General features: G+C 46.3%; 1 protein-coding gene across 4 annotated transcripts in view; it reads left to right on the top strand.

The window, feature by feature from the left end:
* Positions 1-18,048, top strand: part of UNK (unk zinc finger) — a 66,827-nt gene extending 48,779 nt beyond the window's left edge. Inside the window, exons 11-17 of one of the 4 annotated variants that reach the window (XM_032792896.2) lie at positions 2,027-2,095; positions 2,698-2,872; positions 4,172-4,273; positions 5,768-5,956; positions 10,398-10,579; positions 11,351-11,608; positions 11,976-18,048. In XM_032792896.2, the coding sequence (XP_032648787.1) occupies positions 2,027-2,095; positions 2,698-2,872; positions 4,172-4,273; positions 5,768-5,956; positions 10,398-10,579; positions 11,351-11,608; positions 11,976-12,131 (1,131 nt within the window). In that variant the 3' untranslated portion in view covers positions 12,132-18,048. The remainder of the gene's footprint in view (positions 1-2,026; positions 2,096-2,697; positions 2,873-4,171; positions 4,274-5,767; positions 5,957-10,397; positions 10,580-11,350; positions 11,609-11,975) is intronic. The other 3 variants (XM_032792897.2, XM_075071792.1, XM_032792899.2) reach the window with 3 other exon arrangements.
* The last annotated feature ends 2,870 nt before the right edge of the window (positions 18,049-20,918 follow it).

Genomic DNA, 20,918 nt, shown 5'->3' with positions numbered 1-20,918 from the left:
TATGTCACATTTTGCATTCAGATGAGTGTCAGCAAGGAAGAGATGCACTGGGTGATCTAGCAGGCATGTTATCAAACATACGCAGATGTGCTAACGTAACACAGCATCAATTGCACACAAAGAAAGACAAGCCTGAGATCAGTTCAGTTGTGACTGCCACATACACACAGTGCACTATTTAGGGAAAGCAGTACAGAAAGATCTTTGTGTCCATATCTCACCTGCCTGTTCACCAGACCGTGGCCTCCTGTGGGCATAAGATTAAAGCAATAAAATGAATCAAATAAGTAAAACAAGAGAGAAATTCTCTGCTCTTCTGCTGCCCTTTCTCCTCTTAATTCATTCAGGTGACAGGGTCTATCCCCAGCAGTCAATCATTCATCATTTTCATAGCAACTTTTTTTTGTCTAACTCTCCGTCCCATCTTTCCCTCACTCCAAAAGAGTGAACCAAAAAGCTGAGGCAGATCATGGCAGGCAAGTGCTTCATTTTATGTGATACTGTCGTGCCTCATGCCTGAACCTCCCCTTCTCCCTACTCTTTTAGATTTATTTACTCTCCGTACTCTTAATAAAATGATGAACAGCCCTTTTTATGTCTGGAATGTGTTTCTCTGAATCACAAGGATCCTGCCCAGTAAATGAAACAAGCAGAGCAGATCCTGGGCACCTTTTCACAGGCCACGTCTAGACTACACGCCGTATCGGCGCGTTAAAATCGATTGCTCGGGGATCGATATATCGCATCTGATCTAGACGGGATATATCGATCCCTGAGCGCGCTTATATCGATTCCGGAACTCCACCAAAACCAACAGAGTTCCGGAATCGACATGGCGAGCCGCGGACATCGATCCCGCGCGGTGAAGATGGGTGAGTAAATCGATTTTAGATATTCGATTTCAGCTACGCTATTCTCGTAGCTGAAATTGCGTATCTAAAATCGATTTTCGCGCGTAGTGTAGACCTGGCCACAGCCTCAGGGTGTGTAATTGATCCCATGTTGTCTTCTGTCACAGATACAGCAGGATAACAGCAGCCATACCTCCATAATAAACCGTTATGCAATGACATGCTCATGAGGGAAGTTTCTTCCTGACCCTTGTTATTGTAGTTGGAGGTTGGCTAATAATCTCCTGAAGCAAGAGGCTTGAAATCACTTGTAATTTTTTTATCTGAGGTAGTAGAACTGTGGATATATTTTTTTCCTTATAGATATCCACTCTGTTTTGGAATACCACTAAGCTCTTGGCTCAGTGGCATCTAGAATGGCATTGAGTTCCACAGGTTAAAAAAATGATTTCCTTGAGTCTGTTTTTTTGGTTGCTTTTTAATTTCATTACATGTGTCTTTATTGGTTTTGTTAATGGGAAATGAACGTAGGAGAGTCCGGCTCATCCCTCCCCTATCTTTCTTACATCCCTTTGTAGTAGTAATAATCCCTAGCTCTTTTCATCAGTAAATCTCAAAGCATTTCACAAAGGAACTCAGTATCATTATCCCCATTTTGCAGATGGGGAAATTGACGTCACTTCTTTTCCCTCTCCTTTTTACACTAAGTAATCCTGGTCGGGACCTTGTCTGAAGAAGTAGCAAAATAAACAGTAAAGCATCTTGTCAAAAAGAAATAAATCTGAAAGTAAATAATGTAATGTGCTTCCTACCAGTTTATTGGAGAATGGCAGAGACTGTGGGCAATGGAAAGGAATCCATACCTGGTCTTGTATTCTTAAGAAGTTATGAAGGTTAATGAAGGGGTAATTCAGTTAAATGCAAACATAATTGCAATAGATTCATAAATAACTGAGCAGAATGTCCGTATATCGAGAGGGCGAGTGATTCAGGGGGATTATCCATTTGTTAAACATCCAGCTCCGCTTCTTGGATTCTAAAGCATCCAGGACAACCTAATGGAAGGGGTGGGGCTGTGCATGTTCCTCATGGCCTTTCCAAAAGCTATCAGTCAGCCATTTCCAATTTCGCTGTTAATCCTCCTGCTTATCTTTTGTTCTGTTTATTTACTGTAGCAGGCGAAAATAAAATCCCATTCACTGGAATACAGGAGCCAGGAGCAGCCTCTGTTACAGCCCAAACAGGTACGGTAATACCAACAGAGTTCTGAGACCTTGCTTGGAGATCACCCCACCTCAAATGAGAATGCTAGCCAGATCTGCGGAGCCAAACGAATCGGAGGAAGCCAGTGACAGGCCAGACAGAGTCAGGGCACTCTAGGTCAGAAACGATCTTTTGAGAGGGGAGAGCCCTCCAGGGGTTTCTGGAGACTTGTGTGTGAAGGCCAAGGCCTGCGTGAGTTCAGAGTAGATTCACAGTTCTGGACTGTGGCAGAGAAAGGGTCCCTATAAAGAGGGTTTCCTGTCAGTTTCCAGGAAATGTGTTTGCTGAGTGAGTGACCCAGACCCCTGATTGTATAGTACCTGTGGGTCATGTGAGTTTGTTTCAGTGAGGCCTGAAGGATCTTTGTAAGGCTGAAAGGAAACAAACCTGTAGACATGAAACACAAAGTTAATCTCTCCCTCTTTCCCCACCCCCGCTCTGGTGGCAGTAACCATCTGTCTGAATGGGAGCAGCAAAGAACACGTTCACTAATGTGCCTTGGCTGATGCTGTATCTCTGCATGTTATTGAAGTGATTCTTTTGTGGATATGTTTAATTTCTTACCTCCCTCTTCTTGTTTCAGGACATACTGGGGATTCTTCCAGTGGGCAGCCCTTTGACTTCCAGCATCTCTTCCAGTATCACCTCCAGTCTGGCAGCAACACCACCAAGCCCTGCTGGCACCAGCAGCATCCCAGGCATGAACGCCAATGCCCTTCCTTTCTACCCTACCAGTGACACAGTGGAGTCTGTTATAGGTAACACTGCTTGTTTATTTACACAGAGCGGGGCTCTCAGGAGGGGCTCCTCAGGCATGAGAATTGGAATAACATGTTGCAGCCATGAGGCTGAGGGATGTTACAGTGTGCTCTAGTTTCTTATCCCATACTTCCCTGGTAGTGTTGGTATCTCCCTGCGATTCTAGAGTTTCTATGACTATGGCTCAGCAGATCTTTTCTGCAGATCATTATGGATGACATTCACCCCTGCACAGAGGATCAGCACTCCTTAAGTGCAACTTGGGCCTTCAAAATAGTGCTTAAGTGAGGTTTGATGGTGCATAGATCGTAAGCTCGCCCTCTGCACCGAGGTGATTTTCTCTCTACATGAATAACATCTGTTCCTGAGAGAGTGCGTGGGTTTGTCAGACTTGGAATATACACTATGTAGAGCAGAAAATCAGTGACAGTCTCCACAGCTACAACTTCTTTATTTTCCCTTTGCAGATTTTAACAGGAGGGGCTGGTCAGCTGTATGCTGATCTCTCCCTATCCAGAGGTCCAAGTGTAGGACAACGTCCCTAGAAGAGTAGAGCAGGGGGCTCCCATAGTGGAGTCAGTGCTGTTCTGTCAGTCAGATTCTTTGAATCCTCTTTCATGAGCCAGCGTTTCTGATGTAAACTAATTACAACAATAAAAGCAGTCAATACAAATGAACAGGCTTGGGGTTGTGGGGGGACGACACACACACATATATATATATATATATATATATGTATGTATGTACATAAGTATATGTATATCTGTAGGTCTGTGATGAGGTATATTTTAATGAAATGGTTAGATATAGCATTGGGCAGGCACCTTCTTCACCTTATACTGTCTTTGAACCTCAGACCTGATTTGCAATCTGCCTGCTGCTGCTAGTCCATTTCTAGGCCTCTCCTCAGTACATTGGTGACATAGCACTAGCCATAATCAGACAGAACATGGGTAGGTGTTGTCACATAGCATGGACAGAACCAGAACATCTCTGTGGGGGAGATCTGTGAGGATTGCTATTATTCCAGATTTATCTGTCTGTTTTCATGGAACTGTTGGGAACGAGCTGATATAAAATCTTGGGGAATCGGGTCAAGCAACGGAAACCAATATGAAAAGCTGCCTGTTACACTCACAACGAATCATTTAATAGCAACTGCACAGGATCGAGCGAAGGGCTGAGTACACTGTCCAGTAGACAGCAATGGCTGATGCAGTATGTAGGCTCTTTGGGCCACACTATCTCTTGAAGTTGTTGGTCCTTTGTAACATAATTGGTACCTCTGTGTCCGGCAGAATCTGCCTTGGATGACCTGGACCTGAACGAATTCGGAGTGGCTGCCCTGGAGAAGACATTTGACAGCAGCACGGTGCCCCACACGAGTGGCATCATGATAGGTACATGAAAGCAACAGAGCTTTCTGTGATCGTCTGCCAAGCAGTGTTGCCAGATCAGCTAGGCTAAACCAGCCCACAAAGTTCTAAAACCAGCCTCAAAAAAGATTTATTGGTTGGAAGCAACAGTTGTAACTAACTCAGGCAACCAGTGAGAGTCCTGAGAGCAAAAGATCATTCTCCATGGCTAGCAGAGATGAGTTCTTGCCAGTGGCCCAGGAATGTTTCTGAGATGAGCATGTTTTGTTTGTCTTGGTCTGTAAACACCAACCATCTAAAATGTGTCTGGTAGCTATAAAAACAGCTGAAAATATAGCAACCCACATCTCCTGAGGAAAATTCCAGGAAAAGTCACAGGGAACCCAGTGACCTGGCAATACTGTTCTACTGTCACAGGATCATTTGATAGTGTATGGCCTTATATCAAAGCATACAATGTATGTCTCATCTTCTGTATGTGACATTTGAACCAAGGTCCATTTTGCCTGTCTCTAGTGGCTTGAAAGTTATAGATCTCAGGACTCTTTGCAAAGAGCATTGGTGACTAGCTGCCACCATTCCCATACTCAGTGAAACAGGTTCTTCTGAATGACCTAATGCTCGCTCCATAATGGCTATTATTTGCCTATGCAGCTACTGCTCAGAACCTTACCTGAGAAACCAAACTCCATTCTTTGGACGATTTTAGATCCGATCCCCCTCAAAGGATCAACATACTGATTCAACATCCAGATTCTGTGTGCTCTGAGGGCCCCATTCCTGCCACAGCTCAGCCTTGTTGGCCTAGAGAGACAAGAAGCATGGAATAGAGGAAGTGTGATCTTTCTGTCACTTCCTTTAGGTCTGGGTGTTAACCATTGCCTTTTAAGCTGGGATATATCAGTACAAAATGGAAGGGAGTGGGGAGAAAACTCTTTGGAGCTATCTGTGCAGCAGGAGGAGACTGCTCTCTGGTGTAGTGGAGCTCGACTCTGTTACCACTATATGCAAGCTTTCAAGTACAGCTGAAGCCAGTTGCTCATTTTAGATTGACCAAGTGTTGATGTGATACTCTTCCTGGTGACTGCCGGAAGTTTATTGGTATTAAAAAAAGGAAGAGCAAATTTTGCAAGTGAATCTTCATTACAAAGCTGCTCACTTGATATCTAAAACAAATGGTCTTCCGTAGGCTGGCAGGGACTGTGAACTCTGCAGGGGAAGCGCATTCAGGGTCTAGCGGGAGTGCCTCTCTCTGCTTTGGCCAGTTGACCAGCAGTCTTGGTGTACTCTGAAGGGAGTCAAATCTGGTCCTACTTGGCCAGAAGGATGCTGGCCGCAGTGCCCCTTCTGAAGGTTGAGAGCTGTGTAATGTAGAAAGAAAATAGTGGGAATTCCTAGGGCTCCCCTTTTTGATAAGAAGAGGGAAGCTAACATCTGCTGTTCTAAACTCCTGTGCTGTGCTCTGGCCCATACTTCATGATCATACATTCCCATCCTCTTTGTGTGTTCTTTGTCCAGGTGGGAGTTTGCTGCAAAGTTCTGCTCCTGTAAATATCCCTGGGTCCCTTGGAAGTTCTGCCTCTTTTCACTCTGCCTCTCCTTCTCCACCGGTCAGCCTATCATCGCATTTCCTCCATCAGCCCCAGGGACACTTAAGCCAATCAGAAAACACATTCTTGGGGACATCAGCTTCTCATGGATCATTAGGTAAATGCACAGTGTGTGTGTTACATGTACATACGTGTCTATACCATGTAAGTATTTTCTTTTGTTAACTTTAATTTGAATGTCTTATTTCAGTGTTGCCATTTATACCTCTCCTTCCCATAATAACAACAATACTGCAAGCTGCTTTACCAACATATAATTAATGAATCTTCACAGCACTTCTGTGTTAAAGGGAGCAAATATCCCCATTCTACAGATAGAGAAATTGAAGAACAAAGGTTGTGACTTGCCCAAGTTCACATAGCGCTAATGATGACTTGCTGAGGTGAGAACTTGGGAGTTCCTGGCTCCCCACCTTGTGCTCAAACAAATAGACTGCATCTCTTTCTGCTCAGAGCTTAGGGCGAGTGATTATAGCTTAAATCCTCAGTGCAACAGAGCTGAGGTGGAGAAGGGAAGATGGTTTTAGGCCATCTTCAGTTCTTGGGAACAAACGGGGGCTGGACTGGCCCTTGGAGTAATTAAGAGCATCCTCAAGCATACTGTAGAATATAAGAACATAAGAAGGGCCGTACTGGGTCAGACCAAAGATCCATCCAGCCCAGTATCCTGTCTACAGACAGTGGCCAATGCCAGGTGCCCCACAGGGAGTGAACCTAACAGATAATGATCTAGTGATCTCTCTCCTGCCGTCCATCACCACCCTCTGACAAACAGAGACTAGGGACACCATTCCTTACCCATCCTGGCTAATAGCCATTGATGGACTTAACCTCCATGAATTTATCCAGTTCTCTTTTAAACCCTGTTATAGTTCTAGCTTTTACAACCTCCTCAGGCAAGGAGTTCCACAAGTTGACTACGCGCTGTGTGAAGAACAACTTCCTTTTATTTGTTTTAAACCTGCTGCCCATTAATATGGCCAGCTGCAGTTCCCTTCGTATTGCCATTCTGTAACCTGGCTTAGCAGAGTGCAGCAGTGCTCCAGCCACTTTCCCTTCCATCCCCACCTCCACTCCCCAAGGTGGGCCCAGGGCCGCCCAGAGGATTCCAGGGGCCTGGGGTCTTCGGCAGCGGGGGGCCCCTGCTTCAGCGGTAATTCGGCAGTGGAGGGGCCTTACGTTCTGGGACCTGCCGCCGAAGTGCCCCGAAGACCCGCGGTGGGGGCCCCTTGCCACTGAATTGCCGCCGAAGTGGGACCCGCCGCCAAAGTGCAGCCAGGTCTTCGGCAGTAATTCGGCGGCGGGGGGTCTCCTCCGCGGGTCTTTGGGGCACTTCGGCGGCGGGTCCCGGAACAGAAGGACCCCCTGCTGCCGAATTACTGCTGAAGACCCGGCTGCACTTCAGCTGCGGGTCCCGCTTCCACAGTAATTCGCCGGCAGGGGGTCCTTCCGCCCTGGAGCAGAAGGACCCCCTGCCGGCGAAGACTGGGAGCGGAAGAAGCTCCAGGGCCTCCGGAGCGAGTGAAGAAAAACTCGTGGGGGCCCCTGCGGGACCTGGGGGAAATTGCCCCTCTTGCCCCCCCCTCTGGGCGGCCCTGGGTGGGCCCCCTACACTGAGGACTGTGAGCGGCACAACACAGGCAGAATGGAAGAGCAGGATCTGTTAAGAACCCACAGATATTTCAAGAAATCAAATCATTTGATTGGCTGAATGTTACAGTGACTCTTTTGTTATCAATGTGTCAGACAACAACAACAGACAACAGGGCTTCCTTTAGACAATAGTGAGAGAGCACTTATCAAACTTGGGAGATTTTTTAATTTTCAATGCTAAATCTCAGTAAAGTAGCTAAATGCTTTGCTAATCTGTTGCTTCATGCATCTAACCATGCTGTGTCTCATGTCTTGCAATCACATTCTTTGCTTGTTCAGAACAAGCCTTTTTGGTCTTGCTTGAATGGCTTATACAATGACATTAATGAGAAAAGACCTATCAGAAGGCAATGGTGTTTAATTATAGCTGTGTTTTTATCATGGGAAAAGTCACAATTTCAGTAAGAAAAGGGAAATGTAACAGGAAACATTATTTTAATAAAGCTATACTTCTTATTTCAGCAGAAAAGTGTTAAATAGCTTGTATGCATATAACCACACAGAGTGCAGAATCCAATAAATGGAATGAAATTGCAAAATGCATTTAGTGATCTGAATTTTTTTTAAAGCAAAATACACAATAGAGGAGTGGGGATCATTTGAATCTTTTCAGCTTTTGATAAGGTTTTCTGACATAGTAACTTACCGGTTTAGAATGTAGGACTTGTCCATGCAGCTCACTGAATGCAGCAGAGCTAGAATGCCTAGTGTGAATAGTTATTGTTTGTGTGACTGTAGTGCCTAGGAGCCCTAGTCATGGACCCAGAGCGCTAGCTGCTGTACAAACGCAGGGAGCTCGCAGTCCAAGACAAGAGACAACAGATGGAGCCAGACAGGCAGGGGAGTACAAGGGAACAATGAGACTTCATGGTCAGCATGGTAGGCTGTGGTATCAGCACACCAGCAACCTAATCGCTGCCAAACTCCCTTTCAAGAAATCTAGAACAGCAATAAAAATAAAACATTAAACTTCTGTAGGGCTCCCTTTCCCCCACTGCCAATCCTTTTGCTTTACCAGCAGGAGGGCAAATAGATGGACATTCCCTCCTTAGAGGCAGGAGATGGGAGCTGTGGGAAGCCAGGGACAGTTTTTGAACTGGCATAACTATGTCGGTTGTGGGATTATTTTTTTTTTATTATTATTATTTTTTTACAAAATAATTATACCACCTCTAGTGTGGATGCAGTTATACTGCTATAAAAGTGCCTGACACCAGTATAGTTTATTCCCCTTCCCATACAGGAATAAGCTATACCAGTTTAAGGCACCTTTCCACTAGGGTGTTGTGTTACTTTTATAATTTAGTTAAAGTGGTACAACATTCTAGTGTAGACAAGCCCTGAAAGAAGCAGTAGAGACCCCAAACTAACCAGTTTCTGCCACTGGGTTTGAGATGCCCAGCAAGGGTAACCAGCTTCTTGGTTCTTGAGTGCTGCTTCTGACTGAGATGCTCTCTGCATCTGGTCTGTATGCACTGGTTTAACTTTCATTGGGTCTTCAAATTAGTTGGAGTTAAACTGGTGCAAACCCCTGTGTGGACACTTACATTGATTTAAACCTGACATATCAATTCTGCTCAATGTAGTGAGAAACTGAATTAAGCTAAATCTATTTAAGCCAGGTTTAAATTGATTTCAGAGTGTCCACACAGGGACTTGCAACTATATCACTTTTAAACAACCCTTTCATTAAATGGGTGCAAGCTGGTGAGCAGACAAGGCCTGAGTACCCAGAGCTCTCTGCTGTGTGTACACCAGTCATCCCTCAGCTTCTTGTTGATTCTGCCCTGGATGAGGGCTACAGAGGTTAATTCTGAGTAAAAACAGAATTTTTTATTGGCAAGACACAAATCCTGGATTCCATGACCAATGTGTGGCCTTGTTCATCATATATTTCCTTCCACTGTGTCACCCAAGGCCCTGAGTCCTACTGTGAGAGGGGAAATGGGTTTGAATATGCTAGGCTAGGAGTGTGGCTATAGCTAGATCACTGCCCTCTTAGTGCTTGAAGATGGCTTGTGTGGCACTGATTTGCTTACTGTGGAAACCGAAGTCACACCTGGCTTTGTCTGCACAGGCAAACAAAGTGGGCGTTTGCAGTCAAGATAGCGCAGGGGTTCTCAAACTGTGGGTTGAGATGCCCAATGACCCCATTTTAAAGGGGTCACTAGGGTTGGCATTAGACTTACTGGAGCCCAGGGCCCAAGTCCGAGCCCTACCATCAGGGCCCAAGTCCCTCCACCCAGGGCCCAAGCCCAAACCTGATAGCTTCAGCCGTGGGTGGCGAAGCTCAGGCTTCAGCTTCAGCCCTGGGTGGCGGGGCTGAGGTTACAGGACCCTCAGCCAGGGCTGAAGGCCCAGGGCAGTGGGGCTCGAGCAGGCTCAGGCTTCATTTCCCCCCTCTGAGGGTCATGTAGTAGTTTTTGTTGTCAGAAGGGAGTCGTGGTGCAATGAAGTTTGAGAACTGCTGAGCGAGCGTAAGGCTAACTAGGCTACTGCATGACAAGCTGAAATGATCTTGGGGAAGTTAAACTGTCTGTCACAGGTGCAAACGGAGGGATTTCAGTTGGGGTAAGCTAACTTGATTGAAAAACTCCCCTTTAGAGCCTGTGTAGACAGAGCCACATTCCAGGGGAGCTTCTTTCTGGCGGCAGGAGATGTCAGTTCCCAAAGTACACACTCAGCTACCTAAAAGTGTGAGACCAGTATGTGAGCATTGCTGTCTCCAAATGGATGACTATGTCCTGAAGGAGTGAACTGGTTCCTAAAACAATCCTCTGCCTCCTAAACCTTCACTGTGAGCCCCAGATTTCACAGGGGCAGGGAACAAGTGGGGAAACCTCCGACACCTGTGACATAACCCTCTCTGTCTCCTCGTGAAACAGGTTTAAATGGGATGAACAGCAGCATATGGGAGCACTTTGCTTCTGGGAGTTTTTCGCCCAGTACCTCACCTGCGTTTCTGTCAGGTCCAGGTGCTGCTGAGCTGACGAGACTGCGACAAGAACTGGATGAAGCCAACAGCACAATTAAGCAGTGGGAGGAGTCCTGGAAACAAGCCAAACAGGTACAGTGCAATTTGCGGGGGATGTGGCAATGGGATGTCAAGGCATAGCCAAAGAGGGTTTTCAAAAATAGAGATGATGTAAGGTGGTGTACTTCAGACCCTCTTAGAGCCAGAATCCCTTAGATCTCTTTACATCCACTTACCAATGAGTAAGGGAATGAGAGCTGGTGTACTTCATGTGCTTAGGAGCTGGAATGGTTTAAGGCCTTGTCTACACACTAAAGTTGTACCAGTTTAACAAAAGGTTCCATCTTAAACCGATTTAGTTAAAGTGGCACAAAAGACTGTGTGGACACTTCATATTGCAATTTAAAGCAAGTTTATTTCATTTTAGTAGAGTCAAATAGGAATCCGCTTAAGCTAAACTGAAAGCAGCCACTTTTAAACTGAAATAAGAATCTCCATACAGAGGCTCACAGCAGTTTAATGAAATTGGTGTAAAATCACATCTTAATTAAACCAGTGTAACTTTCCCATGTAGCCAAGGCCTTAGTTACTGCAGAGAGTAGCAATGATTTAACTTGCACTTTCTTACATCCTTTAGTTAGCCACTATGTTTTGCTACACCCCTCCTTTGGTCTCTCGGCATTCAAGTTATGCCAGTGCACACACCACCTCGGAATCTGGCCCACTGACTTTAAAGGGGTGTAAATTTCGTGTTGGTAAATTGGTGTGAATCTAAATAGGTAGATAAGTAAAAGGGAGTCTCAGCTGGTCTCGGATGCCGGCAGAGGATTTATACTGACTCTCTCTTTTTGCTTGGACTTGCAGGCATGTGATGCTTGGAAGAAGGAAGCAGAGGAAGCGAATGATCGTGCCAGCACAGCCAACATGGAATGCGAGCTGGCCCGGGAGCAGAGGGAGGCCCTAGAGCTGCAAGTGAAGAAACTCCAGGAGGAGCTGGAGAGGATCCATGCTGGCCAGGACACCCAGCTCCTGCGCTCATTCTCTGATCTAGAGACCCTCTCACTTTCCACACTGTACACCCTACAGAAACAGCTGCGCGCCAACCTGGAGAGAGTTGACAAGGTGAGCATGAGGGACCTTGAGGTGGGAGCATTTCGCTTACCTCTTACTTTCCAACTGGTCTGTAGAGATCTAAGGCCTCGTCTATCGAGCCAAAACAGAAGCCTGAGTGAATATAGTCAAACTGAGTTATAACCAGATTAAACAAATGCTGTAGCTGTGGTCTCTACAGCTACAGAGACCAGGGCTATAGCTAGAGTACAATTTTAAATCTAAGTAAGTCAGGGAATAGAACCTAAAAGCACCCAGGAACCCAGCTCTCAATACTCCAGCCTGTGCTGCCTCACCTTCACTGCACAAAACTGATGGGAATATACTCCACCGTGTGCAGGTTTGTGATGATTATGTTTTGGTTTGTCCTCTCTTGCAGGCAGTATTTCAGATGCAATCAGTGAAATGTCTTAAGTGTCAGGAGGAGAACCGGGTGGTGTTACAGTGCCAACATGCCGTGCTGTGTGAAATGTGTGCCGAGGAGGGCGAATGCCCCATCTGCCATCCCAACAGGCCACACACTCTCCAATCGTGACCCTTCAAGGACACTTGGTTTCTCATATCACATAGAACTTTTTAACTTTATATATATATAAAAAAAAAACAAAAATTAGTTGCAGAGCACTTTTTAATATTTTACATCCCCCATCTAAACTGCCCCTCTCCCACTCCTCACTAATTCTAACCGTTTAGGAACTTTGAGAGCTGTTTTTAATACAGCACAAAGGGCCATTTGCGAAGAATCTGTGTTTTTCCTCTTTTCTATTTAGAATATAACAAATTTTTGACTATTTTGGGGGTTTTGGAGTTGGGGAGAGGGGCCTCCAGGTGCTTTCCAGCGTGAGGGTTGGACTCATGGCAGAGGAAGGAGATGAATTCCCATTGCTCGATCATGCCTTCAAACCTTCACTCTTTTACTGACCCAGCTTGTTAAAGCCATCCCCACTGACAGAAACCCTGTTGGGTGTCTGCTGGGTTAGAGCTTTGCTCACTCAGATGCTTGCTGATCTCTGAATACACAAGAACTTTGCCTGTCCATTTAAACAACAAAGTTCACTTTTTAGAAGGTTTTTTTACACAATTTGTATATTTGTAAGAAAACAAGAAAACGGAAAAAATACTGAATTTAAAGCAACTCAGGCCAGGCCAGGCCAGGCCAGTGGCTACTGTACATTATAGGTATGTTTGGGGGTCCTGAGTTTGAGAGTCCTTAGAAATACTGCCCAAACCGCAAGGTAAGGCTAATCCATAGAAGGGAGGTGGAACCACAGGTTCTGTCTCTCCCCCTGGTGGCATCTTGTCGAGATGTATTTCAGCTTCAGGTCGGATGGTAGTCTGGGGACTTGTTTCATAATTGCTGATGCATGTGGAAGAGATTCCAGTTGGTGAGTGAGAATGTCAGGTTGGGAGATGAGCTGTGAGGTGATGACCCTACTTGAACTTGCCAGATATTTCCTGTGTCACTGCCTCAAGGATAACAGTGTTCGCACAGCTCTGTGCTCTCCATGATTTTCTGGTGGGTGAAGGTGAAGCCTGAGCTTCTCCTGGGTTCTGAGGCAGGGATCAAAACCCAGAAAGTTTGTAATTTTTCTCTGCCAGTGCATCTGGTTAATATTTAGCACTTTTCAGTAATGAATTCTCAGAAGATCTCTGTGAGGGGTTCTCCTTCCGTGGGTAGAGCCATTGCTGTGCCATGGTAAACAGAGGTATCCACACCAACTCATTTCTGTGTCACTCTTGGGTTGTTCAGCCCAAACAGGCAGGCAGTTCTCAGGACAAGGATAAATGCTCCGTCTGCTGCTCCCCAGCTGCACTCTTGCTACAGGTGCCACTAGTACTCTTCCTGTTGACACAGCATTATGCCAGTGGCAACAAAATAATTTCCATCATGGAGCAAATCACTGCTCCATCTATTCCAGCCTTGAACAGTGGCCAATGCCAGAAGCTGCGGAGACAAGTGTAAGTTATTTCTTCCTGATCACACCTGACCGCTTTATGCCCTGAAGCATATTTGATAACACTTGTGACTTTTTTAAACTTAGCTAGTGTAACTGCAGATACTATTCTTATTCACATACATAACACTGATTTGAAACTTTGCTAAAGCTAGTTTGCTCAGTAATGTCCAGTGGCAGAGGATTCCACAGGGTAATTATACAGTTACTGGGACAAGATACCATGTCAGTTGAGAAAGGAAAAGAACTTTAATTTCAACTGGACATTGAAAATCCTCAAACCACCAACCATTGTGTACAAACATTCCTGGTGACTTGGTGGAGTTAGCAATAGAGTCTAACCTACAGGTGTCTAGCAGAAAGCAGCCGGACCTGGGGAGTGTAACAAGAAAGATATGGTGCCACCAAACTTGATCTCCTTCTGATAATGGGGACAGAAGGGAAAGGAGGTACTCGGGTCCCATGAACACACTTCCTTTTCCAAGACATTCCTTTTCCTTGTTGCAAGGAAAATCTTCCGGTGTCCTTGGGCTCTCTCCCACCTCCTGCTGTGCAGGTTCATCTCTTGGACATGCAGCTTTCTGCAAAGTCTGGCTGGATCCTTCTAGGGGATCTGACCTGCTGTGAGCACCATGGATCTTTACCTCCCAGCACCATCAGCAGGGGAGCTCATGCTACTTTCTACTTGTTCACTTGGGCTGGCATTGCAGTTTACTCCTAGGTTAGTATGGTGGGGAAGGAAAGAGGGGGGAACCTCCAGATTAGCCGTACACCAGAAATAAATGTTCAAGTTCATTGTTTCCCTCCAGGAAAAACAAAATGCCACTGGCCAGGACCCTGTCTAGCAGCTGAGCTTTTCTACAACCATTTCCTAAGTGTAAATTGACTTCTAATTTCAGGGGAGGCAATAACCTGCTGGGTTCCCAACCAACTGGCCAACCAGGTCATTAATTTGTTTGTATTCTCTTTCGCCTACGAGGCAGGCAGGTTGTGGGGCAGTGGGTCTCACAGCTCTAAACCGGTACTGCAAACAGGCTGACGTTAATTGGGCAAACTCTGCTCTCAGGTACAAGTGCACAGCTCACAGTGTGTGCATATCTGAGGCCTGAGTTTGACACTGTTTTATTATTACTCATTTCTGGGTCAACCCTGCAGTATCTGCAGCGGCAAAACTCCCATCAGAGTCTCTCTTTCTCTCTTAAGCATTTTTTAATGCACCTACTGTAGGCAGCCTCTAGACACTATAACACACATTGAAAAGTATCTGTTCTGTCTGAAAGGACAGTAACCTCCATGTCTGGGAGTTTTACCTGCATTAAAAGCAGCAGGATTGGGCCTCCAATCCTATCAGTGACTCCTGGTTCTGGGTGTTTTGGGCTAGTTTACCCACCTTCCCCACCCTGGAAGTGCACCGGAAACCCCAGCAGCCCATGGTTGTTAATAGGAACAATTAAACTGTTACCAGAGACTTTCAAACTATTTCGTATTTAATGCAAGGAAATAATTAGATTTGCTTCCATGATTCCATCCTTCCTCTGCAGGGAAGGGGTTAATATGCATTCCCAGATGATCTCTAAGTGCAGCTCTGTGTAGTTGTTTCTCCTCCCCCTCCCCCCATTAACTTGTTTTTGGTAAAAATGCTTTTTTCCATGTGTATTTTATTGCAACTAGCATCAATTTTTTAATTTTTTTTTGTATGGAGCGATACTGCTGGGTGACTATTGTGGCTATGTTGTTTGGTTATAGCCTTTGAATGTCTGTGTCATGAGGTGGGGCTGGTCACAAAGGCCTGCAAACCTGCCTCAGTTTGATCTTAAGGAAAGATCATTTGTTAAAATGTATGAAAATTCTTTTTTAAAAACAAATGAAAAACCACAAAAAAAGGGGGAAGGAAAAACCCAGTGAAAATGAAATTTACTAAACTGTTTTGTTAACTAATGCAAAAATAATAGGAAATAAACTCTTGAATCAGGTCTGTAATATTTATAAGCTCTGAAGCTGATCAGTCCACGTGGCTGCTGGATGGAAATTAGTTTGTAATGTTTGTTAACATTATGGTTTATTACTCTCCTTCCTTCCTTTCTGTAGGATTGTCCATTGTGACCCCATGCTCTTTGGACAAATTGGTTTGTCCAGAGAACTGGCTGCATAATTGCAACTGATTCCCACAGGGGAAGTTCTGTGGATGTGTTCCCCTCTCCTCCCAAAGTGACATTGACCCATGATCAGCATACTCATGTCTGTCCCATTAGGATTTGGTAATTCCTCAGTAACGCAGAACTAGTTGGTCATGCTGCGGGGATCAGACTTTTCCCCATTGGCAGATTGCTTAGCCAAGTGGGGTCCAAGAGAAATTCCAACCTGGAGAACTACATCGTTTGCCTTCTGAGCAAAACACAGTTTCTCTGTATCCTGAAGGACCAAAGAATCCAAATTGGAAAGAATCTAAATCCTCCCCCTTCCTGCCCTCAAATCCTGATTCTCCCCTGCCCCACACCAATCATAGCAGAACAGGTTGATTAGCACCAGGTGTGAAGTGTGACGCTCCTCCCCAACACAGTGTATTTTGACTCTCTCTTTGTACAAACACAGTGACTTTTTCTCTCCTTCCTCTGGTCCTTCAACAAAGGCTTTTAAAATCTAGGTTTCTATGAATTTTTAATTGCTGTTCTTTCAAAACATGAACTATCTGAAATGTGAATGATTTCTTTTGCTCCAGATAGAACAGAGAAATTGATCTTTGTGCATTTGACAAATAATGTCAGGGCCCTTTTCTTCATAGAAATTAGAAATAAAATAAGAGTGAGTTGGGGAGTGGGGGCAAAAAAAAAGGGCAAAGGCTCTGACTCTCTCTCTAGCAGCTGTTGACTTTACATCATCTGAGCCAGGTGGTACTTGCATGGAGCCACTGTGCTGCTCTTAAAGCAACAGAACTCTGTGGTCAGCTTTTGTGTGTTATAAAAGGGGGCCTGCTGAAATATTGGTGCTAATGCATCCACCCCCTCTAATGTATTGTCACATGCTGTGTGTTTTGGAGCAGAAAAGTCCACAGTGTAATGAATGGAATAATTAAATCAGACCAAGGGGGCCCTTCTAAGGACTGAGTCACAGTAAAAGAAAAAAAGTCTTAGTCAAAGTGGACAATTTCCAGCCCTTCTGAATTAGCAGCACAGTTGGCTGATGCTAAATAGCTAGGGCATGTCTGGGAACACCCCCCATAGCTTCCACCCCTCCACACAGAATCCTTATTGGATAAGCAGCATTGGAAGGGTTCATTAGAAACGCTGCCCTCAGTGACTAATTCTGCCTGCTTGGCAGTTTCCTAGCCATGATTTGAGGGAAGGGAGTATTAATTGTGTTGTGAAACCACAGTATTCTTAAAGGTCAATAAACTTGTACTTTATTATGAAAAATATACAAGTCTATCCACTTGAAACAGATGAATTAGAGCAACAATATTCTACATACATACTTACCTATATATATATATATATATATATAAATGCTAGAAAATCTTCGTAGAGAATAGCTATGAGCCCGAGCATTTCTCCATGTTTGGGAGGCTACAGTGCATTTACATACCATGCTTAGCTCATCTCCTGACCATATGGACACCCAGCCAAACCCAAACTGTGGCAGAGAAGGGTATGTGGCATAGTAGTCAGGTGATACGGGGAAATGGCCCAACCAGGGAGCACATTTTATCTCCCCCCCAAAGCAATTTCTGCAGCTGTTCTCATACAGAAGGGGTTTATACTTTTCATACATCTCCAAAGCTTAATCTGAGCCACTTGCAAGGGCTTGCACAGTTCAGACAATGAAGAGAATTTCTCACCATGTGAGGAAGAGTTTAACGCTGAATGGACTCAGTAATTCATTGGTGTTCCACTAGACACAGTTCATCCTCTTGTTCTCTCTTCCTCCTCCCAGAAGGCAGAATATTCTTACCAATGTTTTCCTCCACGATTATAATAATCCCTGGAACACTGCAAACCGAAAATAGATGTTACTGGTGTCAAGAAAAGTATTGCAAAAGTGAAGTATTCCTGCAAATTAGTGACTGTGGATCAAAGATATCTATGGGGCTTCCCCACTCTGTAGCTTCCGATGTTAAAATAAATGCGTTAAACAATACACACTACAGTAGATCTGGTGGCAGTTCTTGACCAATCTCTCTCTTGGCCTTCCCGGAGAAGGAGCATTGGGAAGGAGCGTCCCTCAGTCTGTGTAGGCGGTGGCAGAATGGTAATCTGTGCTGTGTACAATGTGTTGTTGATTCCATGTATAGACTGTGATTTCAGCTGTCGTTCTTTCTCGTATTCTGTAAATACGTGTTTTGGCTGTTGGAAACCTGGTTTAGACTCTTTTTCTCGGCAGAGTGAATTTGCATGTGGGGCTGGAAGGAATGCAATCTGTGTCTGAGTTTCCAAGGGCAGGATGGATTTTCTAGAGGACAATAAATTTTTATTTTTTTGCTAATAAAAAAAAAAAAACCAAGCAGCTTGTGTGTGTATGGGCGCACAGTGCATCCGGGCAGTGGGGTGAACTTTCCGTGCGCCTTGGCCCTGCTCTTGGGAGTGAAAAAGTTCCTGAAATGAAGCCAATTACAGACCCAGCTCATTGGGATACAGCGCTAAGAGAGGCTGGGCACCTCCCAGACAGCTCTGTAGCTCACATTCCTCCCCCAAAGAGTTTACAATCAAGATGTATCTATACGATAATATGTAACAAGGCTGAGACAGTCCCATCAATGGAATGACTGAGCCACATGAGACTCTTGGCAGGTGCCTCCAAACTAGCCAGGTTCGTGGGCTTTGCTGAGAGATCAGGTCTCAAACTCTTTCTTCAAGAGGAATGAGACGTAGAGTCCTGTCCTGATTTTATAGAGACAGTCCCGATATCTGGAGCTTTGTCTTATATAGGCTCCTATTACCCCCCACTCCTTGTCCCAATTTTTCACACTTGCTGTCTGGTCACCCTAATGAAATGTAGCGCGGGTGAAGAAGTGGTCCCATGATGTAATCAGTAACAGTATCAAAGACAGTGTTAGAGCAGGATCCTGGGAGTGGGACCTTGGGTCTGTTCCCAAATTTGCCACTGACTTTCTTTGTAAAATAGCATTAAAAGCACGCTGAGATCCTTGAATGACAGGCACTATAGGGGTACATTGGTGACGTGGAAGATGGCAGCTGTCACAGAGAATGAAGATCTTTGGAAAATGCATTTTTAATACAGATGTCACTGGCCTTTGGATCAGGCCTTATGTGTGTTAGGAACTAGCTGGGGGCACTGCAGCATCTGTGCTGGCTTTGTGTGGGGCTGGAAGGGCTCATGCAGGGTTCCCATCTCCACCATGGTGTGTCGGGTTGGAGCAGGCCTATGCAGCATTTCCATTCCCCCGCCCCCCCCCGGTGCATTAGGGGCTGGAGTGTCTTGGGCAGCTTTCCCATACCCTCACCCAGACTCCACCTTTTTTATTATTCAAATGCCTCTTGTGCATTGGACTTTATCTTGCTGGAGCCATGCAAGAAAGCACCCCAGGACAAACGGCCTGAGCCCAGAGGCTGAGTTCCCTTCAGGGCACCACTGTCCCAGAATTCAAGCTAAAGCAAGTCAAAGACGTAACATTAGCTCACAAGCAGGCCACTTGGATTGGGTGTGACTCTTGGAGCTGGCTCAGCACACCCTGAGCACTGGTGCTGCCCTGGATCTGGATTTCACTGCTGCTGTAATGAGAGGGGCTGATCAAGATTTGCCAGAGTCACTCTTGGTTTTTGGTCCTCAACTTGAGACACCCTAAGAAGCCTGAAATTTTCAGGAAGCCCCAGGTTGTTTAAGATGCCTCTAATTTGCATCCAAAATTGTCTGTCACCTTGGGAAGGTCGGGCCTCTATTTGAATAGCCAACATTGCTCATGAAAGATCCCAGAGAGCTTCACTCACAAGACCCGTACGGCACCCTGAAAAGGCAGCCAGGTTGTCTCTGTTCTCTCTGCTGCTCTGCTGACACTAGTATCAGTCACTGGTGGTCAGCTCAGTAGCTACTTTCTCTAAGAGGCATCCAGTCACTATGTGGCCAACTGCTCCCTCGTCCACCACAGCTGCGCCGCACCAATCATTAATAACATTGTTTAATTACACCTTGTGTTCATCACCTATGGCATGGGAGCTGTTACTAGGTGAACCGTTTGCAGGGCTTGGTAACAAGCCTGTCTGAGTAACAGGAAGGCCAAGAGACAGCCATCACCATTTCCACTTAGAGTGGGAGACCAAACTCTGGTGTCATCCCAGCTCCCAACATTTCCCCCCCAAGCCTTCTGAGTCACCGTGGCAAAGTCCCTGCCAAAGCCATGCTCCTAGCGAGAGCTAGAGGAGGACTAAAAATAACACTGCATGGCCTCAGCTGTAGCTCCAGGGAGGGTTCACCTCTGTCCTGGCCTGAAGCAGCTCCGAGGGCAACGTTATTTTAAAATGGTAATAAGTCGCTAAGGTTTTGCCACCTCTCAGCCACCAAATGTTGTTTGGTTCTGCACCTCGGGTGCCTCTCAGCAGCCTTGGCTCACTGTCAGGTTTCCAACAGGAAACTTGGCATGGGCTGGAGTAAGTCATTAAGTGGCCTTAGCCGCCTGCTGAAATCTGGCCCCAGCCCTGAGCGATGCTGTGACTAGGGCGCTGTCAGGCACGGTCGCGCCTTGGCTGGCCCGTGAACCCCTTACAGGAGGTGTCAGTGCAAAAAAGTCAGCGAGTGGCCTTTGCTCGTGCCCAGGGCGGAGAGCTGCCTGGACCTGGTAACAAACGGTATGTTGACCTGTGGGGCTCATCGCTGCATGGAGCCGAATGTCTTCACTGTCCGCTGACCTTGGCTGGAGCAAAGGCTACTGGGTCCTGGGCAATAGAAAAGGCACCGCATTTGACTTGGGCTATGGCCTGCTGAGCGGACACCTGAGGGGGGCTTTGCCTACAGGCAGCCACGGGCGCGGCCTCCCCTCCTCCACAACACAAGCCCCAGCGTCCAAAGCAGCAAGGGAGGCAATCCCCAAGAGGCAAGGGCTGCTTGGAGGCAGGGCCAGCTCCAGGTCACAGTGCGTGCTTGGGGCGGCACGCAGCGGGGGGCGCTCTGCCGGTTGCTGGGAGGGCGGCAGGCGGCTCTGGTGGACCTCCTGCAGGGGTCCCTGTGGAGGGTCCGCTGGTCCCGTGGCTCCGGTGGGGCAGCCGCAGGCACGCCTGCGGGCGGCCCGCAGGGAAGCCTGCGGGAGGTCCACTGGAGCCACGGGACCAGCGAGCGGCAGAGCGCCCCGCCTCCCCGCCTCGGCGGCATGCCCCATGCTTGGGGCAGTGAATGGCTAGAGACGGCCCTGCTTGGAGGGC

The sequence above is a fragment of the Chelonoidis abingdonii genome, chromosome 13 (assembly GCF_003597395.2).
Source record: "Chelonoidis abingdonii isolate Lonesome George chromosome 13, CheloAbing_2.0, whole genome shotgun sequence".
In the NCBI taxonomy this organism is placed as follows: domain Eukaryota; kingdom Metazoa; phylum Chordata; order Testudines; family Testudinidae; genus Chelonoidis; species Chelonoidis abingdonii.
Note: the sequence above shows the minus strand (reverse complement) of the source record. Positions and strands in the feature narration are given on the sequence as shown.